This window comes from Hemitrygon akajei, chromosome 5, assembly GCF_048418815.1.
Source record: "Hemitrygon akajei chromosome 5, sHemAka1.3, whole genome shotgun sequence".
Classification (NCBI taxonomy): Eukaryota; Metazoa; Chordata; class Chondrichthyes; order Myliobatiformes; family Dasyatidae; genus Hemitrygon; species Hemitrygon akajei.
The window spans coordinates 44826958-44845610 of NC_133128.1; the positions used below are offsets into that span (position 1 = coordinate 44826958).

At 38.2% G+C, this 18653-nt stretch overlaps 1 protein-coding gene across 3 annotated transcripts in view; it reads right to left on the bottom strand.

The window, feature by feature from the left end:
• Positions 1 to 627: 627 nt before the first annotated feature.
• wars2 (tryptophanyl tRNA synthetase 2, mitochondrial) overlaps positions 628 to 18653 on the bottom strand; it is a 53702-nt gene continuing 35676 nt past the window's right edge. For all 3 annotated transcript variants that reach the window (XM_073045398.1, XM_073045397.1, XM_073045399.1), the window contains 5 exons: positions 15038 to 15289; positions 12604 to 12684; positions 9494 to 9579; positions 5083 to 5201; positions 628 to 2904 (listed from right to left, as the gene is read on the bottom strand). In XM_073045398.1, the coding sequence (XP_072901499.1) occupies positions 2456 to 2904; positions 5083 to 5201; positions 9494 to 9579; positions 12604 to 12684; positions 15038 to 15289 (987 nt within the window). In that variant the 3' untranslated portion in view covers positions 628 to 2455. The remainder of the gene's footprint in view (positions 2905 to 5082; positions 5202 to 9493; positions 9580 to 12603; positions 12685 to 15037; positions 15290 to 18653) is intronic.

An 18653-nucleotide genomic window follows, 5' to 3' on the forward strand; every position in this document is an offset into this window, starting at 1 on the left:
GCGACGGATGTTGCCTTCTCAAGGCACTGCCTCTTGAAGGTGGTACAGAGGGTTGTGCCCTGATGAAGCTAGGTAAGTCTAATGAATAGAGTGGGATGTATTTTTCTCAAATAATTTTGCTGGTTCACTGAGAAATCACCAGTTTTAAAAAATATATTTTTGTATTCACTATGTCCCAGGTATTTTCATGATTTATGGATTAGTAGTCTGGTTGAAATACACTAAGTTGGGATTTAATAATATGACATGCAATGACCTTGGCAGCATTTCAAGAGAGGTAGATTTTCTTATAGATTCAATTACTAATATAATAAAATGTTTATTATGTGAGCTGTTCAATCATGTGGTGCATTATAAGTTACAGTATATAGTGATTATATAGACCCTATCCAAATTCTTGTATTTTCAATTTGACTGATGCTGAAAAACTGCATTTTGTAATTAACCATTGATCTCTTGTTGGCTTTCTTGACTCAAATCCACTAGTAAGATGGGTTGAAGTTAAGGAAATTATTAAACATGGAGAATTTGGCAGAAATAGACAATATTGGTAGCTATTCCACCTTGTTCCAAAACAGAACACATTAAATCACTAGTAGGTACAAATTTCTCAAACAACAGTGAAAATGACTGGGAGACACTATTTAATACACAGAAAAATATAATCATTGTTTCTTCTGCAGAACTATACAAAAGTAAGTTTAAATATGTCAGATTGAGCCTGTTTGTCTTCATGCGTAATTTGGTTTATATCAGAGAGCCTAATTGGATACACATACACATTATGTGCTGTAAGTAATGGGAATATTTTATATAGTCCAAGTTTAAGGCACTAACAACGTTTCTTATTTGAGATTTACCCATCAATAATACACAAATCTTTACATCATAATGTGATTGATATTTGTATCAAAATTATTAGATTAGTTAGATGTACTCATTGCTCAAAGCCGTGTTTATGCAAGGGAAATCATATACCAGCATCAACATATCTGAGTAGTAACAGCACCCAGGATTAATAAGCTTCAGGCCTGGTGTTTACTGATCAAGCTGATCTTAATTGTAAGGACAGATATTGATTAGGGTTCAGCTTTGATCACTGGGTAAAGACAATGTCAGATTGAACTAAACTGTTCCTCCATTACACACTGCAGATTTGACTCCAAGATATCATCAAGGCCTCTCCATCAAGAATGGGACTTTGAAGCCATGGCAGATAGCACCCAAGATTGACAGAGAGGCACCTGTCAGTACTATATGCCGGGAAGATCAGGAAGTAGAAAGTATATTTTATAATTATTAGATTTGTTTTCTTTTTATCTAGATGACGGAATTTACATCAAATTCACAATTCTTTGATTTACCTTTTCCTGTTTCATCAGACTGTTTGCAATATTTATGTAAATATAACCACGAGCAATGCTGTACTCCTCGTGGTCTCATATCAATCAACAGAGAAACTAGACCATTTGTGTCCTTACAAGACAGTTCCATATATATCATAGATATTCAGATGTGCATTTAATTCTTCAGGTTTTTACTAACAAAGATAGATTCTATTTTGAAACACTCACAGGCATGTTTAGCAGCAACTTTTACCCATTTAATTGATGGAGCACGAATTTTAATCTGGTTTTCTTCTCATACTTTTCTGGTTCAATTTCTTTTCTGAGGGCAGAGAACTTGCTTCTTGACCTTTTTGTCTTTAGTTAGCTGAAACGTGAGAAACAGGATTCTCACATGCCCTCTTGTAAGTTTCTTCCCTCTGCACGAAGTTCCATTGTGAAGTCATGGCAAAACTATGAGAACACTTATTGTGCTATACATTAACACAAGTGCTCAGGGATATTAGTATGGGAGCTAGGTGTGAAAATTTTCCTCTTTAACTCAGGATCAAATCCAACCAAAATAAAACAATTCTCTTTCTGTCTTATGAAAACAGATGGCAATGCATATTACAGATCTGAATTTTCAAAGAAAAATATGCTAGATAACACTGTTTCTTGTTTGCTTTGGAAAATAATTTGAAACCAATTTGACTTTGAAGGACATATTAAAAAAAATGTTTTTTCCAAAGTGTTATGTCAACCTTGAACACCTCTTCCCTTCAACTAAAGAGCTTTTCATTGGTCTGTTTCTAATGTATAGTTTAGAGTAAGTGTATTACAGTCATTTAGTGTTAACCTAAACACATTTTTAAAGTTAATATAATAGAAACAGACAATGCAGGAGATTCTCAGCAGGTTATCAGGAAGTGTCTGTGGAGAAAAAAACAATTTCAGGTTGATGATCTCTTGTCAGAAGGTAGAAACCAAAAGCTTTGAAGAGAACAAAAGGAATGTCTGAATGATGTACCTTAAATAAGTGCTCAGCACCCATTAAGTACATTTTCTACCAAACTCTTAGCTCAATAAAATTTGCAACAATGCTATCATAGTTCACAACTTAAAAATGGTTAGCTAAAGCCAACCAGCTTTTGGATTTCTCGGTAAAACGGGTGAGCCAGCTCTTTCGCCTTTTCAGCTCCACGATACAAAACTTGTTCCAGGAAACCTTGCTCTGTTCTAAGTCTTTCAATTTCATTCTTAATTGGTGCAAATTTCTCAATCACTGCCTCAGCTACTACATATTTGTAGCGTGCAGTGTCCAATCCTTTGCTGTGTTGTACAACCTCCTCAATGGTCTTTCCAGTCACTGCTGTGTGCACTGTTATCAGATTTGATACTCCTGGCCGTGTTTCAGGGTCATATGTCACTTCAGAGGTGAAGTCTGTTACTGCTTTGCGAAACTTCAATAATATGTCCTCTGCTGAGTCATTGATGTATACCGTCGCTAACTTTTGAGGGTCTGACTTTGACATCTTTGTGGTCGGGTTTCTCAGTGATTTAATTCTTTTGGCTTCACCTACAGAAAAAGGAAGGAATAAAGGGAAAATACTTATTTTGGGAGCAAAATGAAACAATAAGGTAATATTCAATACTGAACTTAAATGTTGTACAAACCCAGTCCAAAGTAGGTAACACCAGAGCCAAATATTAATCAGATAAAAAGATAGAATGAATACTTTTCACTTCCCATTAGAAATTTCATGATCTGGAATGGTTCTAGCTCTTTCTGAATCCTTACTTGGACTGAATAAAGAGTGTTCAATCTCACTAGCTTGTACCATCCTGACTTGAGCTAAAGCCAGAGACACAAGAGACTGCAGTTGTCTGAGAAACTCAGCCAGTGAGGCAGCACCCGTTGGGGCAAAGGGATATTTGACATTTTGGATTAAGATCCTGAATCAGGACTGAGAGTGTGAAGGGGAGACAGCTACTATATAGACGTGAGAGGAAGGGGTATGTGATAATCCAGGCGAGCAGGGATTGAAGGGGAAATGGTACCCAATTTTGGAAGAAGGGGCAGAGAGGGAGAAAGGGAGTAGGGGTTTGGAAAGAAGTGGGTGTGTGAGAGGACAAGGGTGCATTAGGAGGAGAGATAAATGAACAGAACCAATAGCAGGCTACCTAGAGTTGGAGATTTCAGTGATTGTGCTGTAGGTTGTAGACTATCCTGGCAGAATACAAGGTGCTATTCTCTAGATTGTGTTTGGTCTCACCCTTCCAATAGAGAAACCCAAAGATGGACTAACTGACTTGGGAATGAGGAGGAAGCTGGAATTCAGAATCGCCCATCTCACCACTTTACACTGACCATCTCCCCTTTACTCCCTGATGCAGCATCTGAATTCAAAACACCACCTACCCCTTTCTCTCCTCAGATGATGTCTGATCAGCAGCTTGTCCTGAACTATAACCATATCTAATTGCTCAGCAGGCTTATTTGCATTCCTATGTTTTACTTACATTCCTAGTTCAGCTCCACAATGCTCCTGAAAACTTTATTTATCCCTTCAACACTTTTCAAATAGTTGCTTTCTCCAGGATCCTTTCACTGATTTTGTCTAGTCCTACACTCCTCAGGCATGATGGTCTTCCTAACCTCCAATGGCTACTGAGCTACCAAGCTCTAGTTTCACTCTTCCTTTTCATTCTGGAACACCACTTCTCCAGTTTCTATCTCTATTTATTCCACAATGAGTGGTTCTACCATCATCTGGTAAGTTGCATCTCCATCTGGTATGGCAGCAGTCAATATTCGGGCAGAAGTCCCGACAAAGGACTGTGAGAACAGCTGAGAAGATCATAGGGGCCTCCCTACCATCCATCTGAAACATCTATCAGGAGCACTGTATAAGCAGGGTCTAGGAATTATTGGGTATCCCACCCATTCATCCAGCATCCTCTTTGAATTTATACCATCAGGCTGGAGACTACAATGCATAAAAACAAGAACAGTCAGGATGAGAAATAACTTCTTCCTCCAAGCTATCAGGTTCTGAACTCCCTGCCCCATCATATTTGAAGTGTTGCCAGTTAATCTGTTTCACACCTTACAATATTTAATAGTAATGCACTTTAGTTTGTTATTTATGTGTGATTCATCTGTAGATTTTATCCTTAGCTCCATAAGTTATCATGTGTTATGTGTACTACTGTGGTTTGGAGAACACCCCGGCTTGGAAAAATGTTGTCACATTTTTATACATATTATAGCCTTATATATGTTTTAAATATATATATATACATACATAGTTAAATGACAATAAACTTGACTATCTGCACTCAAAAGTCATTCCCCTGAAGTCTTTTTCCTTATAACCTTTCATCTCACTTGCTCAATAGCTTCTCAAAATCTGCTGAGAAGTCAAACTGAAGGTTTACCTGCCTTTTCAGATGACTGTAAGCAACCCTGTAACATTATTTTGAAGTACATGGGAGTTGTATTTTGAGTCCAAGGTAGTATTTATCTCTCAATCGACATTATTAAACCAGATTATGCAGTCATTACAACAATGATCACTTCAGATATTTGTCAAGTAGTACTTTGGTACACCCTCAAGCACCATAAAAATTCAAGTTATTCCTTTAGCTGAGCATTGGTCTCTTTACTTCTTGTCCAGCTTTCTGCAGCCATCTAGGAAATATATGGGATGTGCAAAAAAGAACCATAAGTGCTAGTAGATTTTTTTTTACTTACTTAGAATAGCTTTTGGTATAGGGAAAATGCAGCCATATTGGTTATTGAAGATTCGGGCTAAATCCTGTGTCAATTCCAGGTGTTGCAATTGATCCTCTCCAACAGGTACGTGGGTTGACCTTACAGGAAACAAGAAAAAAAAACACTGCTTAGAAATTTGACTAAAAAGGACAAGAGCACAAATTTAAAAAGACATTTCTGCAAGGGACCACGAATAACTACAGTCTGCCCTCCTTATCTGCGGATTCTGCTTGCGTGGATTCAACCAACCGCAGATCGGGAAAACCCGGAAGTTCTCTCTCCAGCACTTGTTGTTTCAGCATGTACAGACCATTTTTCTTGTCATTATCCCCTAAACGATACAGTATAACAACTATTTACATAGCATTTACATTGTATTAGGTATTATAAGCAATCTAGAAATGACTTAAAAGTACAGGCAGTCCCAGGGTTATGAATGAGTTCCATTCCTGAGTCAGATTTGAAGTCAGAACAGGTACATCCGGTATTATTTAGCTTCAGTTAGTCGAATGTTTTTCTTAGTATATAGTACATATTTTACCTTTCTATGCGTATAAAACACTTAAGAAACATACATATTTCAATAATTAAACCACTGCGTTGCTTAGTAAAAACTGCAGCTTTCATCGGGGCAGGGCCTTCCACATGCTCCATTAAAATTGTTCTGATCGTTGACCAACTGTAGCCTAATGCTTTTCCAATGACCGATGGCGTTTCACCTCTTTCCGATCGCTTTATTACTTCCACCTTATTTTCAATCGTGATTGTGATTATTTTCGTGAACATAAACATTGTGGATTCAGAGCTGCACCACCAGATCCTAATGTCCACCGCACAGAGCATGTTAAGTAAAGTCCGGGGTTCTGCTGGGTCCTAAAGACCACCGCACTGAGCCAGGTTAAATAAGGGACTTGAGCATCCGTGTTTTTTGATATCTGCGGGTGGTCTCAGAACCAATCCCCCGCAGATAAGGAGGGCCGACTGTATACCTGAAACACATCCTTACACCCAGAGCAATTTAGATCTTAACAAAATTTTTGAAATGTGGTAATTTGTTATGGAGAAAAATGCAGCAGACATTTACAGATATGAAGGAATCACAAGTTAAAGTACTATAACAACCAGAAACATTTTAATAATGTTGGTCCAGTGATATACACTCAGTGGCCACTTTATTAGGTGCCTCCTGTACCTAATAAAGTGGTCATTAAGTGTATGTTTGTGGCCTTCTGATGCTGTGGCCCATCCACTTCAAGTTCGATGCGTTGTGTATTTGGAGATGCTCTTCTGAACACTACTGTTGTAACAGGTGGTTATCTGAGTTACTGTCATCTTGAACCAGTCTGCCATTCTCCTCCGATGTCTCTCAATAATAAGACATTTTTGCACACAGAACTGCCACTCACTGGATTTTTTTCTTTGTAAACTCTAGAGACTACTGTATGTGAAAATCCCAGATCAGCAGTTTCTGATATAATCAAACCACACTGTCAAGCACCAACAAGCATTGCATGGTCAAAATGACTTGGACCACATTTCTTCCCCATTCTGATCTTTGTTCTGAACAAATAACTGAGCCTTTTGACCATGTCTGCAAACTTTTATGCATCGAGTTGCTGCCACAATTGACTTATTAGATATTTGCATTAACGAGCAGGTTTACAGGTGTATCGAATAAAGTGTATATTGTCTTTGAGATTGGGCAGAATTCCCCTGCCATTCTCAATTACAAGAGCACATTCCACTTCCACCTAATGGGCTGATGAATCTTGCTTTAACATTTCAGATAAAAGAAGATGCTTTTACCAGTGTGATACTCAATATTATGCTGATGTGTTAGCCTGGGTTATGTTTCAAGTCTTGAAAAGTTATATGGAATAATTGAACATTAGTGACTGACAGCTCTTGGCAAATGTGAGACTTTGTTTTACTTATACTGATATGCTGAGGGATGTTTTATCTTAATCCTTTGTTACTTAATCACTTCCTTGTACAAAGTTGGCTTGTTAGGGCAATGGTTGGATATGTTAGGGAAATGGTAAACTAACAGCCATGAATTCCTTACCAGTAATAAAGTACGGCTGCTGATAATGTGGTGGGGTGAGGATTGGGTTCCTATTCTGGGTTTGTAAAAGGGAGCAGAGAACCTGTACAAGGAGGATGCAAAATATTAATTCAGATACTACCAATTCTTGTCCTCCCACAAACAGTCTCAGAGCTACAAGTGCCAGTACATATCTGGCCTGCTGGTTCAGGCACTCTCCAAGATCTGTGCCCATTTTGGATGGAGTCTAAATTCCCAAAAAGATTTGATGCTGTTAAAGTTGCAGCACATGGAAAGGGATACAATAATGCTTGCAACAGGTCGTCCCACACCAGTTCAATATCGTAATCTTAAAGTGAGGAGGAGGCAGCTTTATTGTTCATATGATCTACATTGACTAGTCTCATCTCAAATAATAACGAGGCAGACTACAAAGAAGTCATCACCCTGACACAGTGGTGTCAAGAAATCCTCTCCCTCAATGTCACTCAATGTCACAAAAACAAAGGAGCTGGTTGTGGACTACTGGAGGAATGGAGAGAGGCTTACCCCTATTGACATCAATGGATCTGATGTTGAAAGGGTAAACAGCTTTAAGTTCCTCTGCATACACATCACCGAGGTTCTCACATGGTCTATACATACTAGCTGTGTGGTGAAAAAAGCACAACAGCGCCTCTTTCACCTCAGATGGCTGAAGTTTGGCACGAGTCCCCAAATCCCAAGGACTTTCTACAGGGGCACAATTGAGAGCATCCTGACTGGCTGCATCACTGCCTGGTATGAGAACTGTACTTCCTTCAATTGCAGGACTCTGCAGAGAGCCCAGCACATCCATCGATGTGAACTTCCCACTATTCAAGACATTTACAGTGACAGCTGTGTAAAAAGGGCCCAAGGGATCATTGGGGACCTGAGTCACGCCAAACACTAACTGTTCCAGCTGCTACAGTAGCACAAAAGCCAGGACCAACAGGCTCTGAGACAGCTTCTTCCAACAGGCCATCAGACTGATTACCGTAATTCATGCTGATACAATTGTATTTCTATGCTGTATTGACTGTCCTGCTGTACCTACTATTTATTACAAATTACTATAAATTGCACGTTGTACATTTAGATGGATACGTAATGTAAAGATTTTTACTCCTCATGTATGTGAAGAATGTAAGAAATAAAGTCAATTCAATTGTGTTTCTGATTGTAAATTTAAACCCCTTAAGTACGGATACTTGTCTGAGGGTGGACAGCTGCAACATTTTAGAAACAGCATCTATCCCTCCTCCATCAGATTTCTGAATGGACAACGAACCAACCCATGAACACTACCTCACTATCTTTGCTCTCTTTCTGCACTAAATTATTTCAAAAGAAATAAAGAGACAACTACACGTATAGGCCAAACCAAGGTAACAATAGCACTGAGACAGAAGAGTTTTATGGTAATCCAGTTACACGATTACTGATTTTACTTACTTCAATTGAGTATCTATTATTGAATTTAAATTTCCTGGCTACTGTGGAGAATTTAGACTTGTGTCTCTGGATTAGTAATGTAGGTTTCTGGATTACTGGTCTAGTCATTAAACCACAAAGTTACAATGACCCTTGTGGAGAGCTTAATGGTTCTCAAATGCTGCTGGAAAGGTAGGCTAAGCTTAATTAAAGATGGAATAGACTCTTCTGCATACAGGATTGTTTGCATATGTCAACCATATTCAACCTGCAGTGAGTAATCAAATAAGAGAATGCATGAAAGGCACAATGCATCTATGAATTGTAGTTAAAATAAGTTAAGGGCATATTGAATACTTAAATAATATACAGATGCTGACAGGACAAATGAAGCCTGTTCCGTTGCTTCACAGGTTTTCAAATACGCATGTACTGAAATGAAAGAGCAGATTGGTAGCTCGGGCTGGCTGCTTGTTTGTAGGGTTGTTCACTGAGCCTGGAGGGTGGCTCACAAACTTTTCATCTCCAGTCGAAGTGACATCATGAGTGCGCGACTGAGTGTTGTTACTGTCGAGTGCTTGCCTTTACATTGGTCTGCCTCATTCCGATTAGTTGGGTGTTGCATTGGCCAGGACCCAGCAGAGATGAGCGGCCAGCACAACAATCAACCAATCTGATCAAGGAGTTAGACCAATACAAACGCAAGCACTCAGCAGAAACAACATTCATTTTCACACTGATGATGTCACCTCAAACGGCGACAAAATGCTTGTGATCTAACCTCCAGGCTCTGGGAACAGCTCTACAAATAATACACAAGTATTATTCAAACACATATCCATGAATACACCAAGTAATTGACTTGCAAACCTGTAGAATTGTATCTCTTACTTGTATAACAGAATATCTGCAGATTGCAGGACTGGATAGGTAAAAAGACCCAAGCTTCCTTCTTCCTTCTGACCAGAGGTTTTCATCTGCAAAAAAATATAGTAAAAGTACTATTCCTTACATGGCTTTAATGCTCACTTTTTAACGTCTAGTTAAAGATTAGGTTTATAAAGCAGCTTTTGTTCAGCATATATTGTATTTCTTGCATATGAGGATGCTATCAGTCAGATTTTTGCTTTGTGTTAAAATAGGAAAACAGATACTTTCCAAAATGTTAAAGGTTAAGTTATTGAAAAGGAGCCTAGTTCCATTAACAGTTTTCACATCCTCAGAATAAATTTTACTTACAATTTTAAATAATGGGATACCACAAGTGTAGAGATAGAGAAGTAAATTTGCCTCAACAGGTAATGGTTGAAGGAAATCTGTTGGATAAATAACTGGATGATTTTCTGTACCCTGGCATCACCTTCCTTATTATCTAGCGGGAATTTTTATATAAAATTGTATCAACAGCCATGGTCTACTGTTAATAATAATGAAACATAATATGCTTAATATGGCACAAAACTATTGATCTATTTGCTCATCTCAGAAAGTTCAGCAATATAATCAGGTTATTACAAAACTGGTTATATCAACAGTTCACAAGGCCATGAGTTTATTCTTTATGGTTCTATAATCCAAGTGATATAGCGCTGTGCAAAAGTCTTAGAGAGAGAAATAGATACACACACACACACGTGTGTGTGTATAAACAAACAAATTTCACGACATATGTAAGTGATGATAAACCTGATTCTGATATGGGTCTCTATTGTGGACTGAGAGTAGGAAGAGGGCGGTGAGAAGGGAATTGTGGTTGGGAAGTGGGGAAGGGACAGGGGAGGGAACAGGAGAGACATTCTGTAATGATCTATAAATCAATCGTTTGGAATCAAATGATCTTGCCTGGTGTCTCAGGGCCGAATGTGACTGCACCCATGCCACCTCCTGCCCTTAGCACTCCTCCTCTGTCCATTGGTTGTGGAAACATACATTTCAATGATGGGGCAAGTGAAGTAGAGTGAGATTATCCCCTTTGGTTCAAGAGCCTGATAGCTGAGAGGTAATAACTGTTTCTGAACCTGGTGAAAGAGGCGAGCGTAGATATTGGACCACTGGAAAATGACACAGAAGTAGTAGTAACGGGGGACAAAGAAATGGCGGATGAACTTATGTATTTTGTGTCAGTCTTCACTGTGGAAGACACCAGCAATATGCCAAAAATTCTTGTGTATCGGGACAGAAGTGAGTGTAGTTTCTATTACTAAGGAGTAAGTGCTTGCAAAACTGCAAGGTCTGAAGTTAAATAGGTCACCTGAGCCAGATGGACTGAACCCCAGGGCTCTGAAAGAGGTAGCTGAAGAATTGTGGAGACAACAGTAATGATCTTTCAAGAATCATTAGATTCTGGAGTGGTTCTGGAGGAGTGGAAAATTGCAAATGTCACGCTACCTTTTTTTATAAGGGAGGGAGGCAGAGGAAAGGAAATTATAGGCCAGTTAGCCTGACATCAATGGTTGGGAAGATGTTCGCGTCCAGTATTAAGGATGAGGTTTCAGGGTACTTGGAGGCACATGATAAAGTAAGCCCAAGTCAGAATGGTTTCCTGCAGGGGAAATCCAACCTAATAAATTTCCTGGAATTCTTTGAGGACAAATTGGAAGACTGGGCAAAAAAGTGGCAGATGGAATACAGAGTAGGGAAGTATATGGTCATGAATTTTGGTAGAAGGAGTAAAGATGTGGACTATTTTCTAACCAGGGACAAAATTCAAAAGTCAGAGATGCAGAAGAACTTGGGAGTCCTTGTGCAGGATGCCCTAAAGGTTAACTTGCAGGTTTTGTCAGTGGTGAGGAAGGCAACTGCAATGTTAGCATTCATTTAGAGAGGACTTAATTATAAGACCAAGGATGTGAGGCTGAGGCTTTATAAGGCATCGGTCAGACTGCTCTTGGAGTATTGTGAGCAGTTTTGGGCTCCTTATCTGAAAAAAAGATGTGTTGGCATTGGAGAGTGTCCAGAAAAGGTTCATGAGAAAGATTCCTGGTGTGAAAGGGATAACGTGTGAGGAGTGTTTGATGGTTTGGGGCCTGTAAGCACTGGAGTTTAGACAAATGAGGGTGGATCTGATTGAAGCCTATAGAATATTGAAAGGCCTGGACAGTGTGGATGTGGAGAGAATGTTTCTTACAGTGGGGGAGTCTAGGACCAGAGGGGTCAGTCTCAGAATATAGGGATGTTCATTTAGAACAGATGAGAAGGAATTTCTTAAGCAAGTGGTGGTGGCTTCTCTATGAAATTCATTGCCACAGATATCTGTGGAGGCCAATTATATTTAAAGCAGAGGTTGATTGGTTCTTGGTTAGTCAGGGCATCAAAGCTTATGGGGAGAAGCAGGAAAATGGGGTTGAGAGGAATAATAGTCAGCCATGATGGAAAGGCAGAGCAGACTCAATGGACTGAGTGACCTAATTCTGCTATGTCTTGTGGTCTTATCTGTATTTTTTTTTCATATAGACGGCACTACTAAAATTGGACAGCAGCTTACTGGTGGTTCATAAAATAAGAAATACAACTACTTTATTAGTAGCACTTTTTCTGTGGAAAATCGTGGCAAGCTATCACCGCAAACAATGAAGAGGCAAGCAAAGGTGAGGTTAACTGGAGGGTCGTGGCTTGTGGGTGCGATGCAAAGTCGGAGCAAGGTCAAGATATGTTCAAAACAGAGACAAATTTGGAAATTTGGAGCCCATCCACCTAAATGGAGAACAAGGTTGGATAGATCTAAGCAGCAGGTGGATTTGGAAAGGTCGGATACAGGCCAGAACGTGGTGGCGAGGTTCAGGGCCCAGTTTGTATTAATACAGTGGGGTCCGGGTCCTAGTACAGGGGACTTTTTTTAAAAATTGGGTTCTTTCAGATCTCTTGTTTTGTGACTGCCTGTAATCTGAGAAATCTCAAGGCTGTACAATTTACACATACTTTAATAAATGTACTTTGAATTTTGACATCAGCGGTTGTATAGAATTCCTACAGACTTAGTGGTTCAATAAGAGAGAGGGTACCTTCCACTGAGGTAAATGACGTAATCGTGGCATACTTGTCAGACAGCCCAAAATCCAACCTAATTCATTGTGCTCCGAGATCTTTAATAAAAATAATACATATAAATAGGTCAGTGATTAGGAAATGTGTAGCTGTCTCACACATGAACATCAAAGATTTCAATAAATTTGTGATGCAAAAACAAGAATTTCCTATAAGCAATGGCATTAAAATGTAATTGTACAAATACCTCCCTACAAATTTTATCATTATATTCTGCAAAATACATTAGTGGATATTTCTTTTTAAAAGGAGATAATTTTAATTTTTTTCCCATGCAAGTTCAGAGATGACAGTGGGAATCATCCCCTTTCTAGATACTTTGCTTCGATTTACCAATTCAGTAAGCGCGGTGTCAAAACTGATTAATTTTATCTTGCTTGATGAATACTACTCATATGTGGATGGTTCTTCCAAATATAATTATAGCTGTACTAATTTATACAGCCTGAATACTGTTGCAATAATGATGAGAAAATATCTATGATCATAGTGAAATCGATGGCTAGTTCTGAATTTTCATATATGAATAGCTTAATGTCGAAATGTTAAACATGTTCTTAGTGATTCAGTCTCCCTCACAGGATGCACTCACTATGTGTGGTCTTCTTCAGCTGCATCACTTAAATTGTCATAGACTTAAAAACATTTTGACCAACTAGTTGTGTTGCAATTTACCCGAAAAGCTACTGCTTTGTTGGAAGAAGTTTAAGCATTAACACATTCCTCAGTCCTTAACATTCACCTCTTCAAAACAAAACTGATTTTACATATACTGTACAGAGTGTAGGCAATTTTATTTTTTAAATGAGATTATGAGTTTCAGTTCTTACTTTAATATGTTATGTTTATGACTTTATTTAGTGCTCATTTTATTTAGTTAATTGATCTATCAGCTACTTAAGGGAAGCTCCACATTTCTATCATCTTTTGTTTGAAAAATGTTCATTTGTGAAAAGGTAAAATTGGATTTTTACTGTTGCATCCTCTTGTCCCCTACTGCCCTATGCATAAAGGGGTTAACTGGAAGATTGGTTTCACAAGGTTATGTAGCTCGTAGCATTGTATATTTCAAATGGAGTGCATAATCTGTGTCGTTGATAGAACCTAAAGATTAATTGATTGTCTCTGTTAAACAGAAACTTCCATTAATCCTAGTTATTTTGAATAAATGTTCATTGATAACAACCAGGTTCTGAGCTAGTATAGTTATCTAACCTGTTGAATATAACAAAAATTAACATTGGATTTAAAAAAAACACAGATGTTAGAAATTGAATATAAAAACAAAAAACAGAGGAAACACTCAGCAGGTCAAGCAGCATCTGTGCAAAGAAAAACTGAGCTGACGTTTTCAAGTTGAACACCATTCAACAAAACTAAATGCTTCACTCTCATGGTATGCAAGCATACCATTCTGAATGAAGGCCTGACATGAAACTTTGATTCCGTTTCTCGTTTCACAGATGTTGTCTGACCTGTTGAATTGGTTCCCGTATTTTCTGATTTTACTTTATTAGAAATAAAACCAGTTTCCTTTCTGTCCTCTTCCCTTGAAGCTTCTCAAAAATAAAACTATTTTTCATCTTCCAGATTCTTATAAAAACTTAAACCTCCACATAAAATAATCTCACTAGTGGTACTAGTGGCAAATGTGACATGCCTTGCCCTCATACTATGCAAATCTATTGTAAATAGGAAAAAAATTATAACTATATCAGGTATTGGCAGGAAGCAAAATCCGCAGAATCTTTAAAGGTAAAAAAAACAAAAGTTAAACTTCTACAGGAACCTTATCACAAACATTCCAGATAATCCTGAATCCAATATTTATGAAAGAAAGAAATTATGGTTTCTCATTACAGTAACAAATGAACTATGTTGGACTTTTAAAAGGTAATGGGAATAAATATACTCATGCCCATAAACCACAATGAATTCAATTTACTTCAATAATGTAGCTTTGAAATGATTCCATGCCAGAAAGTGGAGACCCAGTGATACAGCATAAAGCCTCAATTAATACCAGAGGGAACAAGATCAGAAGCGTTGGAAAGCAGATTTAAACAATAACATTTCTGAAGTAGAAAGGGAATAAAGAGCCACAAAACTTTGTGGCAATCCCAATGAAAACATTCAATTAACGGCATGAAGTTATTTTTACAATTCAAGACACACTGAAGTAGCCACCTGTGTGTTCAACTGCAAAAGCTTGTTCAGTGTTGCAGAGTCTGCTTGGATCTTCCAGTCCAGCTAAGTATTTTCTTTGGATGAATGTGCTATTTATATATTAGGAATGTAAAACGTTCAATAATCTTCAGGAGGTCCACAGCTCTACCAAAATTAAAGGGGTGTGGGAAATAGAAAGGGTTTAGAAAGTTAGTTGGAACTGACCTTGGATTGTTGAAATAGGACTGATCGCTCAGGGTTAATACCACATGCCAAGAGACTGGCTGTCATGTCGAGAATGTTTTGCTTGAGTGTGCCAGCATGCTGAGGAACAGTGATGGAGTGCAGATCCGCAATACTGTACAGAATGGAGCTATATTCATCTTGCAGCCTCACCCAGCTCTCAATTGCTCCAAAATAGTTTCCCAGGTGAGGGACGCCAGTTGGCTGAATTCCGGAGAAGACCCGATTAGCAATCTGCATTTTAAAAGTAAATATTTCCTTACAATGCATCACTTACTAAAGAGTAAGTAGTATATTCACTGAACAATCTCTCACTGAATCAATTATTTTAGTATATTAAATGTATATGTAAATTTTGATTATTCAGTAATCCAGGACATAGGTTATCATTTCAATTTTGCTGCATATTAAACTTTATACCGAATATTAAATGGGAGTCCACCTAGAGTATTTTCAAAGCAGTTTAATTCAGAATGCATCCGTCTACTCCAGCTGTTGGCATCTATTTTCCAGGTGGAGTCACCAAGTAGTAATAAGAAGCTGCAACTCTGGTTCAGAGTTCAAAGTTCAACTCTACTTATGTTCCAGCTGAAATTTGAGATCCTCCATGACTCACACCTCAGTACCATACTGTGAAGTGCATAAATCAACTAGATTCACAGTGGGTTTTAGATCCAGTACATTTAATTAAAATAGCAACACTTCATACTGATGCAAAAGATACATTCTGTAGGACTAATGACCTTGTAGTTTAGGACTAACAATTACCATTTCCCCTCGTGGGTAATGACAAAGTCATGCATGAAGGTTCAATTTATTTACAGCATTTCAGGGTACAAGATCTGAAAGGAATGCATACCACCTAAAACAGATTGTGAAAAATTCCAGTTGCAACATGCTCTACCTGCTGGGACCCTCACAAAAACCATGGCTGGTGTGGATACACCAGTGATTAACTCAGCCCTCCAATAGGAAATATTTGTTACAGGCTTGAATTTGAATTTGAACTGCTGGGAATGGGCGGGCACTGTTGTGATTTTTTAAGGCTAGAGGTGGATAAAGAAGGCAATGGAAAGATGACTTCCATGGGACTTTAACAGCACCATTTAAAATCCCAACATCGTTCCTCACCTCATCAAAATGAGAGACTGTTTATAAATATGATTCAGTTTAATGCTGACAAATACTGGATTGAGTGTGTCTGGCATTCCACCGATCCTCAGGGATTGAACTTTCAAAACTTACAATCTGATTTGATTGGCAAAATCCCAGGGTCGGACCAATCAAAACAGTGAAGTACTAAAGTGTACGTTCCAAGCAGAACACGGGCTTCCCTTTCTAAATTTTAACCATTAGCACTTTAGTTTGCATGCTACAATACTGAAGAGGTAGAAAAATCAGTTTGCATTCCTTAAGAGCGAATGGATCCCAAAAGCGTTTTTGTATATAGATGCACAGACTAAATGCTGATATCTCAAGCAATGAAAGGTTCAAAAAGACTGGTCTAGAATATGCAATAGCAATAGCTGTGAAACAGCAGGCAATCACTGTTTTTATTCCATCAGACTGACAGCAACTTCAGGATTTCACTGCAGGAGTAACTTAATGAGGAAATAATGAAATTACTAATAACACATCTCTATAGAGGAGTTGCTTGGAGTTTATTTCCAACACAACTTGGAAATTATTCAATTTGATACATATTTCATCTATTGATTAATTGGATCCACTGCAGTCCAAGAATTTTTAATGATGTGCCAAATTATAATACATTTTTGAAGACACTCAGAAGCTAAAAATATCTTGTGCATTATTTTATGTGAAAATTTCAAAATGCACTGCAATCTTAATATAATATAGGTCTTGGAGGCACCTGTGTTATTAGACAACTGTATTATAGGCAAATCTGACATTTAGCTATCTTTTCTCTTGGGAGATGTGATAACACCCATAATATATAAAACAAAGCACATCATATCTAAGCTGTATGGTAATATTAATTTAAAAATAAAACATCATCACTTAAAAATATTAAGATACTCCAGCCTCTTTTTCATTGTATGAATACATGTTAATCTTTACCTAACACTCTATGTAATACTTATGGAGTTATTGAAAATATATACATTTTGCTCCTTGGTATGTTATGTGAGAACTTTCTCATGTGAATGGCTGTTCAATCAGTCTCTCAGCTAATGGCTGTTGGGATCCAGTTGAACTAACATCTTACACAAAGTGCTGGGGGAAAAAAAGGCTCTTGCCACAGAAATCAACAGATCTTTTTGGGAAACCTATTCTGAGGTCCAAAGAAAGCAAACTTACTTCAGTACCAACTGTGCATTCTGCTTCACATAATCATTTCTCTTGTTTTGAAGTATTTTTAAAATCCAAGCTACTGGGTAGGAATTCTAACAAATGTGGGGAATCTCTAACTGCTGAAAGGGCATCAGCTTAAAACATGAACTTTGTTTCTCTTCCCACTGCTGATGAAATACTAGGATTTTCTGTTTTAAGTTTCTGATTTCCAGTATCTGCAGCATTTTGCTTTTTAAGTCTGAACAGTAAGCCACTGAGAGGGGAACTTGCAAGTGATGGTGTCCTATTGTGCTTGTTGTTATTCTTCTTGGTGGTAGGTGGCTTCTAAAAGCCTTGGGGATGCTCATATTTTGGATGTCATGTATGCTGTGGCCAGAATGTGCCACTTGTGAACCAAGTGATTGCCTATGATGGATAGGAAACTAGGTAAAATACTGTTTTGTCAGGGTAAGCTTTGAGCTACTTGACTATGCTTGAGTATATTTCAATCCTTAACACTCCACATAAATTGCAAAGACATCCTGTAACTTACCCTAATTGACAATTATAGAGTCATGGATACAGATCCTTCAGACCAACAAGTCTATGCCGACTACAGTGCCTATCCCCCAGTTCCAATTTCTTGTATTTGAGCCCGACTCCAAAAGCTACTTAAATTATACTGTTGTACCTGCCTTAACTACTTCCTGTGGCAGCTTGTTCTAATTCAGAATCACAATCAGGCTTAGTATCACTGGCATGTGACGTGAAATTTGTTAACTTAACAGCATCAGTTCAATGCAATACATAATCTAGCAGAGAAAAAAGAAAAAATAATAAAATAAAAAACAAAGTAAACCAATTATGTATACTGAATAGATTAAAAAACATGCAAAAACAGAAATACTGTGTATTAAAAAGAAGTGAGGTAGTGTCCAAAGATCTAATGTCCATTAAGGAATCGGATGGCAGAGGAGAAGAAGCTGTTCCTGAATCGCTGAGTGTGTGCCTTCAGTCTTCTGTACCTCCTACCTGAATGCTGGAGGTCCTTAATAACGGATGCAGTCTTTCTGAGACACCGCTCGCTGAAGATGTCCCGGGTACTTTGTCGGCTAGTACTCAAGATGGAGCTGACTAGATTTACAACCTTCTGCAGCTTCTTTTGGTCCTGTGCAGTAGCCCCTCCATACCAGACGGTGATGCAGCCTGTCAGAATGCTCTCCATGGTACAATTATAGAAGTTTTTGAGTGTATTTGTTGACATGCCAAATCTCTTCAAACTCCTAATAAAGTATAACCGCTG